The sequence below is a fragment of the Ruditapes philippinarum genome, unplaced genomic scaffold, assembly GCF_026571515.1.
Source record: "Ruditapes philippinarum isolate M1 unplaced genomic scaffold, ASM2657151v2 ctg313_1_1_1_1, whole genome shotgun sequence".
Lineage (NCBI taxonomy): Eukaryota > Metazoa > Mollusca > Bivalvia > Venerida > Veneridae > Ruditapes > Ruditapes philippinarum.
The window spans coordinates 195,447-212,672 of NW_026860654.1; the positions used below are offsets into that span (position 1 = coordinate 195,447).

At 30.5% G+C, this 17,226-nt stretch overlaps 1 protein-coding gene across 1 annotated transcript in view; it reads left to right on the top strand.

Moving 5' to 3' along the window:
• Nucleotides 1–17,226, top strand: part of LOC132712910 (Ca(2+)/calmodulin-responsive adenylate cyclase-like) — a 164,151-nt gene that overhangs the window by 77,037 nt on the left and 69,888 nt on the right. Inside the window, 1 exon segment of the mRNA XM_060695344.1 lies at nucleotides 11,666–11,815. Within this exon segment, the coding sequence (XP_060551327.1) occupies nucleotides 11,666–11,815 (150 nt within the window).

The window sequence follows — 17,226 nt, forward strand, 5'->3', positions numbered from 1 at the left end:
CTGCAAGTGTTGATTATCTTTTATGCTGCCAACGTTCAGTACACTGGTTAATAAAGTTGGTTAATAAAGCAGCACTTTTATCAAGAATATAGACTTAAAATATTTAAATTTGTAATAAAGTATGTTCATAATTAGTATAATAAGCAAGCTTTTACTTGGGGCATTTTTAATATTCGTTTTCCGTCGATTCCAGATATATCGAAATCTACGTTTTCACGAGCTTTATAAATAATATCTTATTTTTGATTTTGCATTTACTTAGCGTTATTTTGATTCAAAGTGCAAATTCATATATTACTGAAGATTTTTTTTATGAAATACAAATTTGTCAGTGAATTACAGTATATAAGGTTTATAAATTATACAAATAATCAAGATGTAGAAATAATAAACAAGTTACATAATTATTGTAACTTTAGAAAAAAAGGAATGTGCTTATCCAGGAATGCAACAGTTCAACTAAAAATATTTCAAAGGCAACAAGAATCAAATTGTTTTTATTACTGGCCTGGTATATTTCATAACAATACCATACATACATGTGCAATCAAAGAGGACGTTCCTCATTTCAGTACGTCTGATTGTCTTTCGCGCTTTTAAGAGTGTCACACAGTTTTCCAGACTTTTTTGTATTATTTCTTTCCGTCCTATAAAATAAGCATGAGATTCCAAAGGCGTCTAATGAGACGAAAAATTTTGTGACCAAACAAAAACAATACATTTAATTTATTCATATACTGAAAAAAATTATAATTATCAATCTATCAACCATTATGAATTTGTCTGAGTTGTCCAGGTTTGAATTATTGTAAAAAGGCTTTGTGATTTTGGTCTAACTGTTTTGTAAATTACTAGCTCTATGAATTCCATATGTATTCAGTGTATCAGTAAATTCCCTTTCATCTCTAAGATTATAAAGAGGGCATAAAAGAAAAGGGAGAAGTCTAAAGAAAAACAACTCAGGGCTGCTTGCATTTAAACGTATTGTGATTTTCGGTGATACGAATCAATAAGCAGTTTCTGAATACTGAAGAACATCCAGCTCCATATTTCCATAGTTTGTTTGCCAATTTTAAATACCTGCATTGAATATCAAACACGTTAATGATTTCCGTTTCTATTTGAACAGTTGTATCAATGCCAATGCTGCATTCTAAATGAATGCGTTGGTGGCAATTTTGCTATTTCTTAATGGCTGTACATATGCCGTCCTTGTAAGTTAATTATATTTTATTAAATGTATTTTATGACGAAGATGAACAGCTCGATCCAGAAAATACTTTTTATTCTACAGTCTGCACAGTTTAGCAATTATATAAATATCAAATGCATGATTTATTTTTTAAAATCTTCTAAAAAAAAATGTCTCACTCTTTTGTCAATTTCATGAAATTTTAATGCTGTATGTTAAATCTTTTACTTTAAAGACATTGAAGTCGTTTGGTAAATACTGCTTTCATCGCTGACAGTTCATTAATTTGTCTGCATTCTTTAGTACACAATATTGGAAGCTTCACGATAATGTTTAACCTGATGACTAAACTGTCTTGACTTGTCTGTTTGGCATACACTCGGCTCACTTTCAAGTCAATATTAAAGTCTTTCAGACAACAATCCCAGTTGTAACAGCGCCGCTTGCCATGCCAATCAGTCATGTTCTGCCAATGGGCTGGATCCAGAAATTATTTGTTACGAAAAGAAACAAAGTGATTAAGTTTTATAGAACAATTTAAATAATCGTCATTTGTAGGTTTTGAAGTCTCGGAAGACAAAAACATAATTTTGCCTTCTTTGAGGTTTAAAATTTCAACAAAGAGCAGCGGAATGTTATTGTTGTTGTTGCTGCTGCTGCTGCTTTGCTATTTTCTGTCTGATAGTACCTTATAATAGTAGCAAATACATTATTAAGATAACACAGTCTTTTTATTCAAACTAATGATGAGTTGTTTTAACTCGTTAGATGCTAAAAAATGTAAGAATGCAAGTATTTAATATCAATATGACGTTTTCTTATAAGCTATAAAATAAGGAATGCAAATGTATCAATATCGAAGTTTTCTTAAGAGCTATTTTGTATATGATCTTCAAATATTGCCGAATTTTAAGAGAAAGCAAAATCTTTTACTTCAAACGATGTATCAAAATACTTTAAAGAATTTGAAGTCCTTTGTACATACGATTTTCTTCACTGACAGTTCATTAACTTGTCTGCATTCCTAAGTACATAAAATAAATTGGAAGCTTCGCGAAAATGTTTAACCTGGTGAACTGCCTGTATGACAAACACTCGGCTAACTTTCAAGTCAATATAAAAAATTTGCTGACAAAAATCCCATTTTAAACAACGCTGCTTACCATGCCAACAAGTCATGTTCTGCCAATGTGCTTTCGAACCGCGTTCTTTACTTTTACAGGACACTACTTTTCTAATATATGTACAATATATTTCAAAGTGAAAATAAGTAATCATAATGCAACGGGTTCACTGAGTGATGATTCATTTTTTTTTATTTCGAAATATTTCGAGAAACACATTGAAATAATCCGTTAACACGCACTTATTATCAAAGGGTTATCAAAACTTAACAACTTAAAAGAACATGTCAGGAATTCTTTCGAAAAGTTGCTGATTTGTCCGTCGGGATCCTTGATTTCAGTTCTTTTATTTTTTTCATTTTTAGGAATACTGAAAGTGCTGAAGATACCAAGATATATTAATCATAACATTTACTTTAGGAATTATGATCTTTTCTCACCAAAGATCTCAGTTGAGCGGTTTGAGGCCATCATGGCTTTCTTGTCTGTTTATGTACGTGCGAACTGCCTTTGGTAGCTGCATTTTGTATTTTGCTATTGGCATATCTTAAATTGTTTAATGGTCTTTTTCAATTTATGGCAGAGCAAATTCATTAAGAATTTCAGCAGGTCGTATTGTATAATTTTTAGGGTTTAGACGTTTGATGTTGGTGCTGCAAGTGTTGATTATCACAAATGCTGCCAAGTTAAGTACACTGGTTAATAAAGTTGTTTAAAAAAGCCGCACTTTAATCAGGAATATAGACTTAAAATATTCAAATTTGTTATAAAGCACGTACATAATTAGTATAATAAGCAAGCTTTTACTTGGGGCATTTTTAATAGTCGTATTTCATCGATTCCAGACATATCGAAATCTACGTTTAATAATATCTTATTTTATATTAAGCATCTACTTAGCGTTATTTTGATTCTAAGTGCAAATTCATATATTACTGAAGATTTTTTATGAAATACAAATTTGACAGTGAATCTCATTATGTAAGGTTTATAAATAATACAAATAATCAAGATGTAGAAATAATAAACAAGTTACATAATTATTGTAACTTTAGAAAAAAGGAATATGCTTATCCAGGAATGCAACAGTTCAACTAAAAATATTTCAAAGGCAACAAGAATCAAATCAAATTTTGTTTAATTACTGGCCCGGTATTTTTCATAACAATACCAGACATGCATATGCAATCAAAGAGGACGTTCATCATTTTAGTCCGTCTGATTATCTTTCACGCTTTTAAGAGTGTCACAAAGTTTTCCAGATATCATTATTTTACCTTTTTTATATGTTTCTTTCCGTCCTATAAAATAAGCATGAGATTCCAATGGCGTCTAATGAGACAAACAATAATGTGACCAAACTTAGACAATACATTTAATGCATTTATGTACTGAATTAAATTATGATTATCAATCTATCAACTATAATGAATTTGTCTGAGTTGTCCAGGTTTGAATTATTGTAAAAAGGCTTTGTGATTTTGGTCTAACTGTTTTGTAAATTACTAGCTCTATGAATTCCATATATATCCAATGTTTCAATTAATTCCCTTTCTCTAACTTGTATAAAGAGGGCATAAAAGAAAAGGGTGAAGTCTAAAGAAAAACAATTCAGGGCTGCTTGCATTTAAACATATTGTGGTGTTCGGTGATACGAATCAATAAGCAGTATTTGAATCTTGAAGAACTTCCAGCTCCATATTTCTATAGTTTGTTTGCCAATTTTAAATACCTGCATTGAATATCAAACACGTTAATGATTTCCGTTTCTATTGGAACAGTTGTATCAATGCCAATGCAGCATTCTAAATGAATGCGTTGGTGGCAATATTGCTTTCACTTAATGACTGTACAGATGCAGTCCTTGTAAGTTAATTATATTTTATTAAATGTATTTTATGAAGAAGATGAACAGCTCGGTCCTTTTTAAGCAATTATAATATTAATATCAAAGCACAGCATATATTTTTGTTGTGACAAAAAATGTTTTTATTCTTTTGTCAATTTCACGAAATTTTATTCCTGTATGTTATATCTTTTACTCCAAACGATTTATCAAAATACTTTAAAGACATTGAAGTCGTTTTGTACATACCGTTTTCATCGCTGACAGTTCATTAATTTGTCTGCATTCCCTAGTACACAATATTGGAAGCTTCACGATAATGTTAAACCTGATGACTAAACTGTCTTGAACTGCCTGTTTGGCATACACTCGGTTCGCTTTCAAGTCAATATTAAAGTCTTTCAGACAACAATCCCAGTTGTAACAGCGCCGCTGGCCATGCCAATCAGTCATGTTCTGCCAATGGGCTTGATCCAGAAATAATTTGTTACGAAAAGGAACAAAGTGATTAAGTTTTATAGAACAATTTAAATAATCGTCATTTGTAGGTTTTGAAGTCTTGGAAGACAAAAGCATAATTTTGCCTACTTTGAGGTTTAAAATATCAACAAAGAGAAGCGGAATTTTATTGTTGTTGTTGTTGCTGCTGCTGCTGCTGCTGCTGCTGCTGCTGCTTTGCTATTTTCTGTCTGATAGTACCTAATAAAAGTAGCAAATACATTATTAAGCTAACACAGTCTTTTTATTCAAACATATGATGAGTTGTTTTAAATCATAACATGCTAAACAATGTAAGAATGCAAGTATTTTAATATCAATATGCATTTTTAAAAGCTATAAAATTCACAATGCAAATATATCAATATCAAAGTTTTCTTAAGAGCTATTTTGTATATGATCTTCAAATATTGCCGACTTTTAAGAGAAAGCAAAGTCTTTTACTTCAAACGATGTATCAAAATACTTTAAAGAAATTGAAGTCCTTTGTACATATGATTACCTTCACTGACAGTTCATTAACTTGTCTGCATTCCTAAGTACATAAAATAAATTGGAAGCTTCGCGAAAATGTTTAACCTGGTGAACTGCCTATATGACAAACACTCGGCTAACTTTCAAGACAATAAAAAGTTTTGCAGACAACAGTCCCATTTTTAACAACGCTGCTTACTGTGCCAATATGTCATGTTCTGTCAATTGGCTGGACCCAATAATTATCTGTTTCGAAAAGGAACAAAGTGACAATGTTTATGTTGTACGGTACAGTCTGAAAACCTTCATGTGTAGGTTTTTGTAGTTTCGGAGGACAGAAATTGCTTTTGTGTAACCTGTAACAGTTAGTCACAAAAACATCATTTTGATTTTGAATGACATTTCTTTGAGGTTTAAGTGTATAAAGCTATATATCTGCTAAACATTTATTGTTTGAATTTTAAAAAAGAATACTTCCAAATTGTTTGTTTGAAATAAACATGTTAGATAATTGACTTAAAAGCGAACGACACATTCACAAAATCATTGCCAAACGGTTAAAACCCTAATTAAAATAGCAAATTATTTTTTGTTCCGGAATATTTTATTCTGTTTGGGTGCAAGATACATGTGTGTTCCTATGTTAAAACTTTTTTTCGGGAAAATACCATATAATAATGGAACCAATATATTTTTAATGTTGATAAATTTTATAAAAACAAAATTCATAAGATATTAATTTATACCCTTTAAAACATCATCAAAAAAGTTATTTTTATGTGTGTTGTTTCTATTTGATGTCTTGTAGTACCTTATATAAGTAAGAATACAAGTATTCTAATATCAATTTGATGTTTTCGTATAAAGTATATAAGCATAAAATATTTAGAATGCAAGTTTATCAATATCAATGTTTTGTAATGAGCTATTTTGTATGTGATATTCAAATATTGTCGAGGTTTAATAGAGAGCAAAACCAGTCAGATCACGTTTTGGCTTTTTTAATTTAGAATATATCGGTAATGTTGGCATACGATTGGCCGTTGATTCTTTTTGTTTGATTTTCATTTGTTTTTCTTGCTGCACATTAAGGAGTATATTTGAATAATGATGAACTATTTGTGTCTGTCGGGAATTTGGTAAAGTACAATACTGAATCAATGCTAACCTTATAAATGTCTACAAGAATGCTAAGGTTAGGTATGACGGTTTATATTGCTGCCATTATATTATTTTGCGTCGGTGTTTATGTCAATTTTAATACAGACTGTAGAGTTAATATTGTTTTATTGCTACAGCTTGCAAACATATTTATTTATAACTTTATTTTATTACTGACAACTACTGTATTTTAGAAAGAACGTCTTTTTATAATTTCATATAACTACTGATAAATAAATTTTACAAAGAACGTCTGTTTATAACTTTATATGATAACTTGTGACCAAGGTCTATTTATATCTTTATATCATTAGTTATAAAGATTTATGACAGATTATGTGGCCCTATATAAACGGTTGTTTGGAAATATAGCCCGAGCCGCTATGCGATGGTAATATTGCAAACAACCGTTTATGTAAGGCCATATTACCTGTCAGGAATCTTTATAACTAATTTATAATACAACAACTTCTTTTTTGATAGAAAAAAGTGAGATTTATTCATAAATTGACAGCAGTCGTGTATATAAAATAGAGAGAAATAAAGAATCCCTAAAGAAAGCCCAACAAGACATAATTGAAAATGTTGCAGGCTCGGTTTGATTGAGTTTGTACATGGACGGTAATACTAAGTGAAAAATTAAAAAATGGAAGTTATATAACCGTCACGATTGTCCAAAGAAAAGCTACGTTACAAATGGCAGTACTATAAGACTACTTATGACTATATTTTAGATGGAAACAAACTGGATTTTTGCCCGTTTATAAAGTACGCAAGCATCACTGTTTCTCTAATGTTGTAGAAGAAATGTCTTGGCAGTCGGATATCAGTTTTGTTTTGATGTGCATCTTAGTAATTAAATAAAAAAAGCCTTCTTGTTTTTTTATTCACAAGAATATAGCTGCATAAGTTTTTGTAGGAGTGTAAGAACCAAAGCAAATTATGCGTTCAGAGAATATTTGATACTTGAGACCAGACAGGCTTGTATAACCAAACAGAGTTTTGTATCTAACACAAGGTTGTCTGATTACTGCACTTACAGCATAAGTGCCTCAGTCTAGGAAAAAGGACCAAAAATGCTATTATTCTTAAGACAAAAACACTTCAAAGCTTTTTTCTAGCATAAAAACTATTATGATCAAACATAAACAGTTAAATTCTAGTAAATTTTCACGAGTGTAAACAATGAACAATAGCAGATCTTGGAAGTTTGGCAAGCTTGCAAAGAGTGCATTGTTGAAAGCTGCATAATCGTACAAGTCAGAATAAACAAGTATTCCTGACATGTTCTTTTAAGTTGTTAAGTTTTAATAATCCTTTGATAATAAGTGCATGTTAAAGGATTATTTTAATGTGTTTCTCGAAATATTTCGAGATAAAAAAAAATGAATCAGCACTCAGTGAACCCTGTTGCATTATGATTACTTATTTTTACTTTGAAATATATTGTACATATATTAGAAAAGTAGTGTCCTGTAAAAGTAAAGAACGCGGTTGATTGTAATCAACAAATAATCCTGAATAAACCGTGAGCTTGTCCACCCGCGCAGAAAATGTTACTATCTTAGCTATTACGACATCACTTCTCTTGCCAACAAGTCATGTTTTTGTCTACGGGGTGGATCAGCGAGGTATATCATTCTGAAGAAGTAGACTGACACATAGCTGTAATAATGTTTAAGTAGTCAATTGAAAGGTCTCATGATCTTGTCTCAACAATAATTAAAGACGTCTATAGCCTTAAGCAAATATATTAAGATTTGGCAGACGGTATTGACCGTTCTGTAGTTCTAATGTTGCTTGTTTTGACACAAAAACCCTATGCTACGTTATAGATATTTGATTACGAGATCGATATTTTAAAGACTTTCAGTCAAAGATCAATGCCATCTTGTTGTTTTAATTATTTGTCTGTTTATTTTGGTCTGTATTATTATTATTATTATTATTATTATTATTATTATTATTATCAGTATTATTATTATTATTATTGTTATTATTATTTTTTCTATTTTTATAATATTCGTTACCGTCATCATAATCATTATTATTAATTCTACTTTGGTCACAATAATTTCATATTTAAAATAAAACATATGTAACAATAATCGTTTGATCCTCTACGGCTCGCAAAAAAGTATGATATGGAAAATAATCATGGATTCCTATTTGCGTCAGTACTATTGAACAAAAAAGGACTAGTTAAGATTCTCGTTTTGGAGTCGTAGTAATTGCTTGTTCCTGAAATTGGACTCGGTAGTGATTAAAATAAGCAAATAACTTTCGTCACAATCGACCTGAAAATATGAATGTTCGTCAGAATTCATAAAAGGATCACTAGTTATACAGTGAAGCAGTCCTTGTGTCTTCACAACAATTTCGAAATTATATAAGCCATAATTTTAATACACGTGGTCAAATGATGTGGTTCCTTGTCATTTTGCCAAGCTTCAGATTTCTTGTTGCACATTTAGGAATATATTTGAATAATAATGAACACGATGTGTCTATTGGGAATAAGAACAAGTACAGCTAACCTTGTAAATGTCTTTGGGAATATCTATCTATGCCGGTAATAAGTGATGTCCTTGTATAATCAAATGCATATTACAATTTCCACCGAATATATTATAATTAGCTTGAATATCTTTGAAGGCATATTGTACAAAATGTTGTTTTTGCCCATGTGCCCTGTGCTGTTTGGTGTCCTGCTTGGCTCTTTGTGGTTGTTTTTTGTTTGGGGATGTATTCATTGAATGTCGGCCTTTGTTGTTGATCTTGTTTTTTTTTTCATATTTTAAGTAGTTAAGTAAATAAATTGTTATCAGCAAATTGAAAAACGAATCTTCTTGGCAGAAAAATTAACAATTTATATTGAGTATCACATGTTATAAGTTCTTTATTTTATTACATTTCTGCCTTTGAATGCTTTGTTTAATACTCACTCATTATATAAATAAGTTTTCTTCAATGATCATATAAATACACACAAAAAATCAACACAATCAAATACAAAGATTTATTGATTTTGCAAAAGAAATCAACTTTTACTTTGGATAAAACATTTAAATAAAATATATATTAGTCATGCTACTGAAACGAAGCTTAAATTATGTTAACATCTAAAAATAAATGGAAAGAAATAACTTGCAAAACCTAAAAGAAACGTGCTGTGTATGCTAGTTATAATACCAGACATTCGTTGATATAAATATTATAAAGTCATAAAAGTGTTAAATTATTTTCAACACTGAAATGAAACACCTGCATTTTATGCACATTATCAAGGAGAATTCTCTTATCTACAATTAAAAGTGATAAGATGCACCCAACACGTTTCTAAACATTTGTCTATAAATATACAAGCACATGGTTTGTTAAGATACTGTAAAATATTATTCGAATATGTCTGGTTACAGACTTATACAAAGCGAAAAAACAGTCACTCTTTTTCAATTCATTAAATAGTATAATTAAAATGTTACCCCTCGAATATGATAAGACCCCGGGTATTTAAAGGTGTATGGTCATAGGCATCAGTCCGATGTAGATAGCCTGAATAATTTCCTCATTAATATGAATTCAATTTCAGAATTGAATCTGATTTCACGGCAATGAATGGGGGCAATGGTTAAAGGCTTTAACTTTCCAGGATATTTAATTTTTTTCGAAATCGATTTAAATTAATAAACTATTGCATATTATTCTTAAATAACAAATATAGGGCTAAATGAAAAACGATTTTTATGTTTTATAGTTGGGGATTTACTAAAGACGGTGATTTTAAGGAGGTAAACTTTATCAAACATACCCGTCCATAAATAGGATGAATCAAACAGAATCAAACAGAGCCTGAAATATTTTTTTCTTGGTAGATGATTTTTAGTTTTCTTTTTATTTTGTTAATTTCTTACGTTACGAATGAAGTCTTTTATGGCGTTCCTTTAATAGTCGTAAACTATTGACTCAGACAGAACAAAACTAAAAACATCCATTTGTAAGCCTGATATATGTACAAATCCTTTGGAGGTCATAAACCTAAGATTTACATTCTTTGTGATGCTACATTATCACCTACAGGTTCGTGTTAAAGTCGAATTAATGTCGATGATCTCTTACAATGGCGATGCTGTAATAAAATCCATTTATGGCATTATAAACAAACGACGTTAGGAATTCCGAAGGGACTTTTAAATCATTTTTACATACAATTACTGTTTCAATGGGAGGAAGATTCCTTCTTGTTATGAGAAACTGTTTTCTTATTTTTAGTACACATGTTTGATACCTCAAGGCTGCCGAAAGCTTTACAGCGAAACGTTTATATTTTTTATTTATTTTTTTTTCATTTTCTTTTATTTTTCACAGTTTTATCATTTGAGACTATCAGACAGACACTAACAATGTTTATCTGATGTGCTTGAAGGGTAAAATAATGGTTGTTTTGTTTTTTTTTCTTGATAATGATCTTCGAATTAGATGTTATTGTAAATGTGTGTCGGAGTGGTATTAAAAAACAATCCTGATTGATTTGTAAGAAAAAATTGGATGTTTCTTTTTCAGAGGACTAAATTTATTAAACTTCCATTTTTTTCAAAGATATGTCAATTCAGCAATATTTTAAGAAATTTAACAAAGCCCCAGACTGGAAATTCCAAATTAAGTACGCATAGATACAATTGCCTGCCTGAAAAAATGTTCTTGTTAAATGGTTTGAACATTTATTGTTTAGATAAATCATTTGTTGAACATAAAATTCAACTTGCTGGCACGTTATCACTATGATAACACGGGGCAGTCTTTGTTTCAAAACTAAATATCTCGCGACACCACGGGAACGGTGAGATCCAGATCGCGAACACGTGGATCGCACGCGGAGAATTTTGTATACAGACATGTTTTGTCATATTTCATTATATACAAACTGTTTAAAGATAAGAAGAACGTTGTAGTTTTGACTTTTTGCCATAGTTTTGTTAGAGAATTGATAAAATAATGAGATAAAAAAATCGCAGCCTAAGCATCGTGAGCGTCGTACTTTCTGTTTTTAGTCTTGAAACAATCTGAGCCATTATTTGCTATTGGCGTTGTTGTTTTTGTTACAGCTATTGTTGTGGTTGTGATTGTGGCTGTTGTTGTTGTTGTTGTTGTTGTTGTTGTTATTATTATTGTTGTTGCTATTTTTGTTGTTATACCATGTTTTATCAATAATTTATAAAACGTTATGTCCTTTGAATGTATACTCGTTATAACTTGATGACAAACTGAAAGTCAAAGTGTTATGATGATAATAATGATGATGATGATGAAATTTGTTTATGATATGCTTAATATAAACCGATTAATCATCGTTCTGTTTTATATTTTCAGCTATTGGCAAATGGTATCCTCTACCTGTGTGTAAATATAGCTGGTATTTTTATCCACAATGTTACGGAGAGAGCCCAGCGGAAAACATTTGTGAAGACAAGAAACTGTATTGCTTCGCGTCTAGATATAGAAGATGAAAACGAAAAGCTGGTAAGAATCACATTCTGATTTATTAATTTTGTAATGTTAAATGTATGTTTGTATTTTACATTGTTGGCACTGTCTGTCTGTCAAAGGGCTCCAAGAAACACCATTGAAGCTTTGCGAGACTGGGATGCAGTCTTTCAGACTGTAACATAATAGTATTTGTAAGACCAGTATTATGTTTACGCTTACTAATAAGAATCAACACAATAATGTCGTGTTTTGGCAAAGCGTCCTAATTCACATTAATTTGGATTTTTTTTATGGATTTTATTCAAAATCTTTTTGATGTATTAGTGTTCATCAGTTTGTTTTTGTTTTGTTTTTTGTTTTGTTTTTTTGTTTATTTTTTTTTGCTCAAAGTATCTTAATTAATCTAAGCTTATTTTTCTTGGCAAATGCTTTAAATTTTATTTTATATTATTCATTCAATGCTGCCAATGCCATGTATTATGATATTGAATGTCCTTGGTGTCGTGATATTTGACTTTTCAGTAAACTTATAATCTGAAAGGCTTTATATATTTTCATCAACTTTCAGAGAACTTCACACTTACAATCTTGCACTTCTTGTACATGATATTAAGGTATCACACTGTTTTTCACACAGTATGTGGTAACAGTATCAAGAGATATTATAAAGATCATTGACAAGTTGTGGTAAATAAAGGTCAACAGTCGTTCGCAAGGGTCAAACCAGCGTCTTTATTAATATCATCTTATCACACTATAACGTATTTTTATTCTAGAAATTTATTAATTTTTACGTGATCAAAAAAGCATCAAACTGTTTAATTTAGCATGTTAAATCTTCCTCTTTTTCTTAGTTGATGTTTTGTTCCATTTTTTTGCTTAGTTGCTGGTGAGACGTCGATATTTCATCTCCTTACAAATATCAATCATAACATTAAAATAACTCTGATTCGTTTGATGCTTTTTCATCAATATTTTTTTGCGATTCAATTGCAATTATTGTCTATGAATTAGAATAGAACACGTAGAAGCTGTCTTTAAACTTTAAGGCACATTATGCCTCAAAAATGTTATCATTTATTTTTTTGCTCAAAAGCTTATTATTATTATTAATATTATTATTATTTTTGATATATTGTTACAGTTTCCAAAAATCTTAATCATTTGTCATATAGATGAACTATGTTTGCTTCTTTTGCTATTTTAGCAATAGGTATTAATATTGTGTATGGAAGTCAAAATACTACTTTCCTTTTCGACACATAACTGCATGTTCAGCACTATTTTTATAAATTGCAACGTATTCTTAACCCATTTTTAAATCACTATAAATTCTAAAGAATTTTTAAAAAAATGTATGGTTTTCTGAGGCATAATGCGTCTTTTAAAAAAAGAAAAAGAGTATCATCTAACATTCTCTTTTAGCACCATTTTAATGGTGAATATAATATCACTAGACACCTGACAAAGCTCTTAATGCTACGAGAATATCCTCGCAAATCTCTGCTCATTGATTTACTGCAGAATAACTCTCACTCGTGAGGGTTTCCGGAAGAAATTTTCGAAATTAAAAGTCAATGACATTATCTGCCAGTGTGTTATTTAGCCCCCTCTTCTTTTGAAGTAAAGCTATTAATTATAACATTTATAACTGAAGATATATATATCAAGACAAAAAATTAATGCCGATCATTTGTGTTCAAACGAGAATTATATGAATTCACACATGGCTTTAAAATCGATTATGTAATGCATGATGTTAACTTTGAATAGTTCGGGATAAGCGCTTATGTATGAAATATTTGAATTTTGGCACACACACAAATTTGAGTTGGTTGATATTCAAAGGTACGTTTGACTACTGTATGTGAACGTTAAAGATTTTATACAGAATGAAAAAATACTCTTCTTCTAGATGAATATAAAATCCCATTATGGCAAAGATATCTAACTCCTTTAGGGCATACCTGGACTGATCGAGAAGCTATTCCTGTCCTTTGATGTACATGTATGAAATCTGGACCATGTGCACAGTTTCAGATGTAATATTATGGAAATTATTTATTCTTGGACAAAACAACATGGACCAACTATTTTTTAAAAGGGCAAACAATGTTTTTCATTAATTATTTTACAAATTTGTTTAAACCTGTTATTAGTTTGCTTTAGAAAAAAGTAGAAATGTCAAGCGTTGTCCCAGCCCGGCGGTGACAATTGTTTTTCTTAACAACTACTATAGAACCAGTTTTGATTGCTTCAAGGGATGCATTTAGGGATGAAATGGCAGAAATTGTTTTAAATTATGTGCACAAAGATTGAGGACGTTAATGCCTTTTTACAACCTTATAATGACCGTCTCTACTTACTGTATGTATTTGGAAGAAGAATTGCAATAAACAAAAACATCCGTAAGCTTCATTTATTATGGTGCATTTGTGTCATTTTATGGTAGATTTCTGTCATTTTATGGTACATTTGTGTAAAATGACTTAACGTTTCGTTATTCTGAAATGAACAAAGCTCTCGAGAGAAACTAAGTGATATTAAATCAGCAGATATCTTGTAATCCCGTAATTCCACAATGGAGGGACATAAGATTATATAAACTAGATATAAAGCATATGTCTCAGACGGAAGAAAATCTAAATGAGAACTTAATCGAACGCGATTGAATTAAGTGATCTCGTATGCTTTGTCCAATTTGACTGTGAAAATGCTTTCAAGGTAATGTTTAGAATGGAATTGATTTTATTTCAACAGCTAAAGATACGTTTCCGATTCAATGCAGTTAATAGAAACAAGTAAATGATATACCTCAAGATGATCCTAGGCCGGCACGGTTCTTGAACCTTTTTCTTGTTCTTTCTCATAACCACCATCGCATTAACTGTAAAAAATATATATTTAATCGGATTTTAAAAAAATCACATTGTTTCAGAATTTTCAGAAAGGTTTCTTAAAAACTGTAACAGTGCATAGTTCAAGTTGTCTATAATACAAATTTAAGCTTTTTTAAAATTTTATCAGATTAATTTTGTTATAACGTTAACATAGATGGTCGAGAAAAGGTTGTGGATATGGTCAGGTTTGACCTACTTGTAATTTTTGTGTATTTTTTGCTGAAATGAGATCTGAAATTCCTCTATTGTAATTTTTTGCAGTGTGAAAAATTTGTATTTTTAGCATGTGGACAATTCTCTTTATTTTAGTTAACAAATAAATATTTAATGTAAATAAGCAATACTTTGTGTACGAATTATTTTGGTTGGTCTAATAGTTTTAACAAGACTTTATTTTCTTTGTTATTCTATTAAGGTATGAGCCCCTAATGGGCACTTAAGGAACTATAAAATTGACAACATAGATCAGTTATATACCTTAAAAAGACACAAGAATGCAAAATTTAAACAAAGTTTACCGTATGGTTTAAGAATTATGGAGATTTTTCTAAAGTAAGACTTGGCTATTAGAAGGGCTCTTTTTCAGAAATAAAAAACTCTAATTAATCTATTATATAATCATTATGAAATAATGTTTTCCTATAGAAAATATTTAAGAAACAAATAATAGCATTCAGCTAACAAGTGACCAAGCAAAATTATTGTTTCTACTCAAAATGTTTGAAATATGTATATAAATGTTACCCTACCCCACCCATTTTAAGTAGTTGTTTGATCATTTTTCTACTTGGAGGGCCTTATTCAAATATCCCTAAAATTACTCAAATCAGGGGCTGTTTTCAAAGTTTGCATAATTTTTTTTAATGTATATTGGATGCGCTTGTCAAATATAGAATACTTTCACCGTCTAGTTTTTATTTTATTAGACTTTGAAAATATTCAGGTACCATATTTGATAATAAATTTGGCACAATTTAGCCAATAAATACCAATAACAAACTTATAATTAAAATGAAACACTTTTTTCTTATCAAGAGTGATCTGAGAGACACAAATAATGTTCAAAGAGAAAAAAAGAAAGAAAAAAAGTTGCCTCTTCTGGGGCTTGAACCCGCGCCCCTCAGGTTTCAATGCAGTTGATAGTAGTTCTAGCCTATTTGAGTACTCTTCAAAGTGGAGGTAATGCATTAGGTGGGTCATACCCTAAACGAGAAAAGTTATATATCTCTTAAAAGCTATTGGTTCATCAAAGCATTGGATCCTTTCGTCATGACGAATCTTTTCCGCTAGTTCATTCCAAGAACGAGCGGCTATAGGATGTCGTCCTCAACCAGTAAAGCTCTAAAGTCGCAATGCGGCCTTTTAAAAAACCAACTATTATACATTATTATATATTATTATGGTTTTTCTGAGGCATAATGCGTCTTTTAAAAAAAAGAAAAAAGAGTATTATCTAACACTCTCTTTTAGCACCATTTTAATGGTGAATATAATATCACTAGACACCTGACCAAAGCTCTTAATGCTACGAGAATATCCTCGCAAATCTCTGCTAATTGATTTACTGCAGAATAACTCTCACTCGTGAGGGTTTCCGGAAGAAATTTTCGAAATTAAAAGTCAATGACATTATCTGCCAGTGTGTTTATTTAGCCCACTCTTCTTTTTGAAGTAAAGCTGTTAATTATAACATTTATAACTGAAGCAATATATCAAGACAAAAAATTAATGCCGATCATTTCATTTGTGTTCAAACGAGAATTATATGAATTCACACATGGCTTTAAAATCGATTATACAATGCATGATGTTAACTTTGAATAGTTCGGGATAAGCGCTTATGTATGAAATATTTGAATTTTGGCACATCACACAAATTTTGAGTTGGTATTCATAGGTACGTTTGACTACTGTATGTGAACGTTTTAAAGATTTTATACAGAATGAAAAAATACTCTTCTCTTCTAGATGAAAATATAAAATCCCATTATGGCAAAGATATCTAACTCCTTAAGGGCATACCCGGACTGATCGAGAAGCTATTCCTGTCCTTTGATGTACATGTATGAAATCTGGACCACGTGCACAGTTTCAGATGTAATATTATGGGAAATTATTTATTCTTGGACAAAACAACATGACCAACTAATTTTTAAAAGGGCAAACAATGTTTTCTTTAAAATTTTACATATTTTTAAACCTGTTATTAGTTTGCTTTAGAAAAAGTAGAAATGTCAAGCGTTGTCCCAGCCGGCGGTGACAATTGTTTTTTCTTAACAAACTACTATAGAACCAGTTTGATTGCTTCAAGGGATGCATTTAGGGGATGAAATGGCAGAAATTGTTTTAAATTATGGTGCACAAAGATTGAGGACGTTAATGCCTATTTACAACCTTATAATGACCGTCTCTACTAACTGTATGTATTTGGAAGAAGATTTGCCAATAAACAAAAAACATCCGTAAGCTTCATTTATTATGGTGCATTTTTTGTGTCATTTTATGGTAGATTTTTCTGTCATTTTTATGGTACATTTGTGTAAA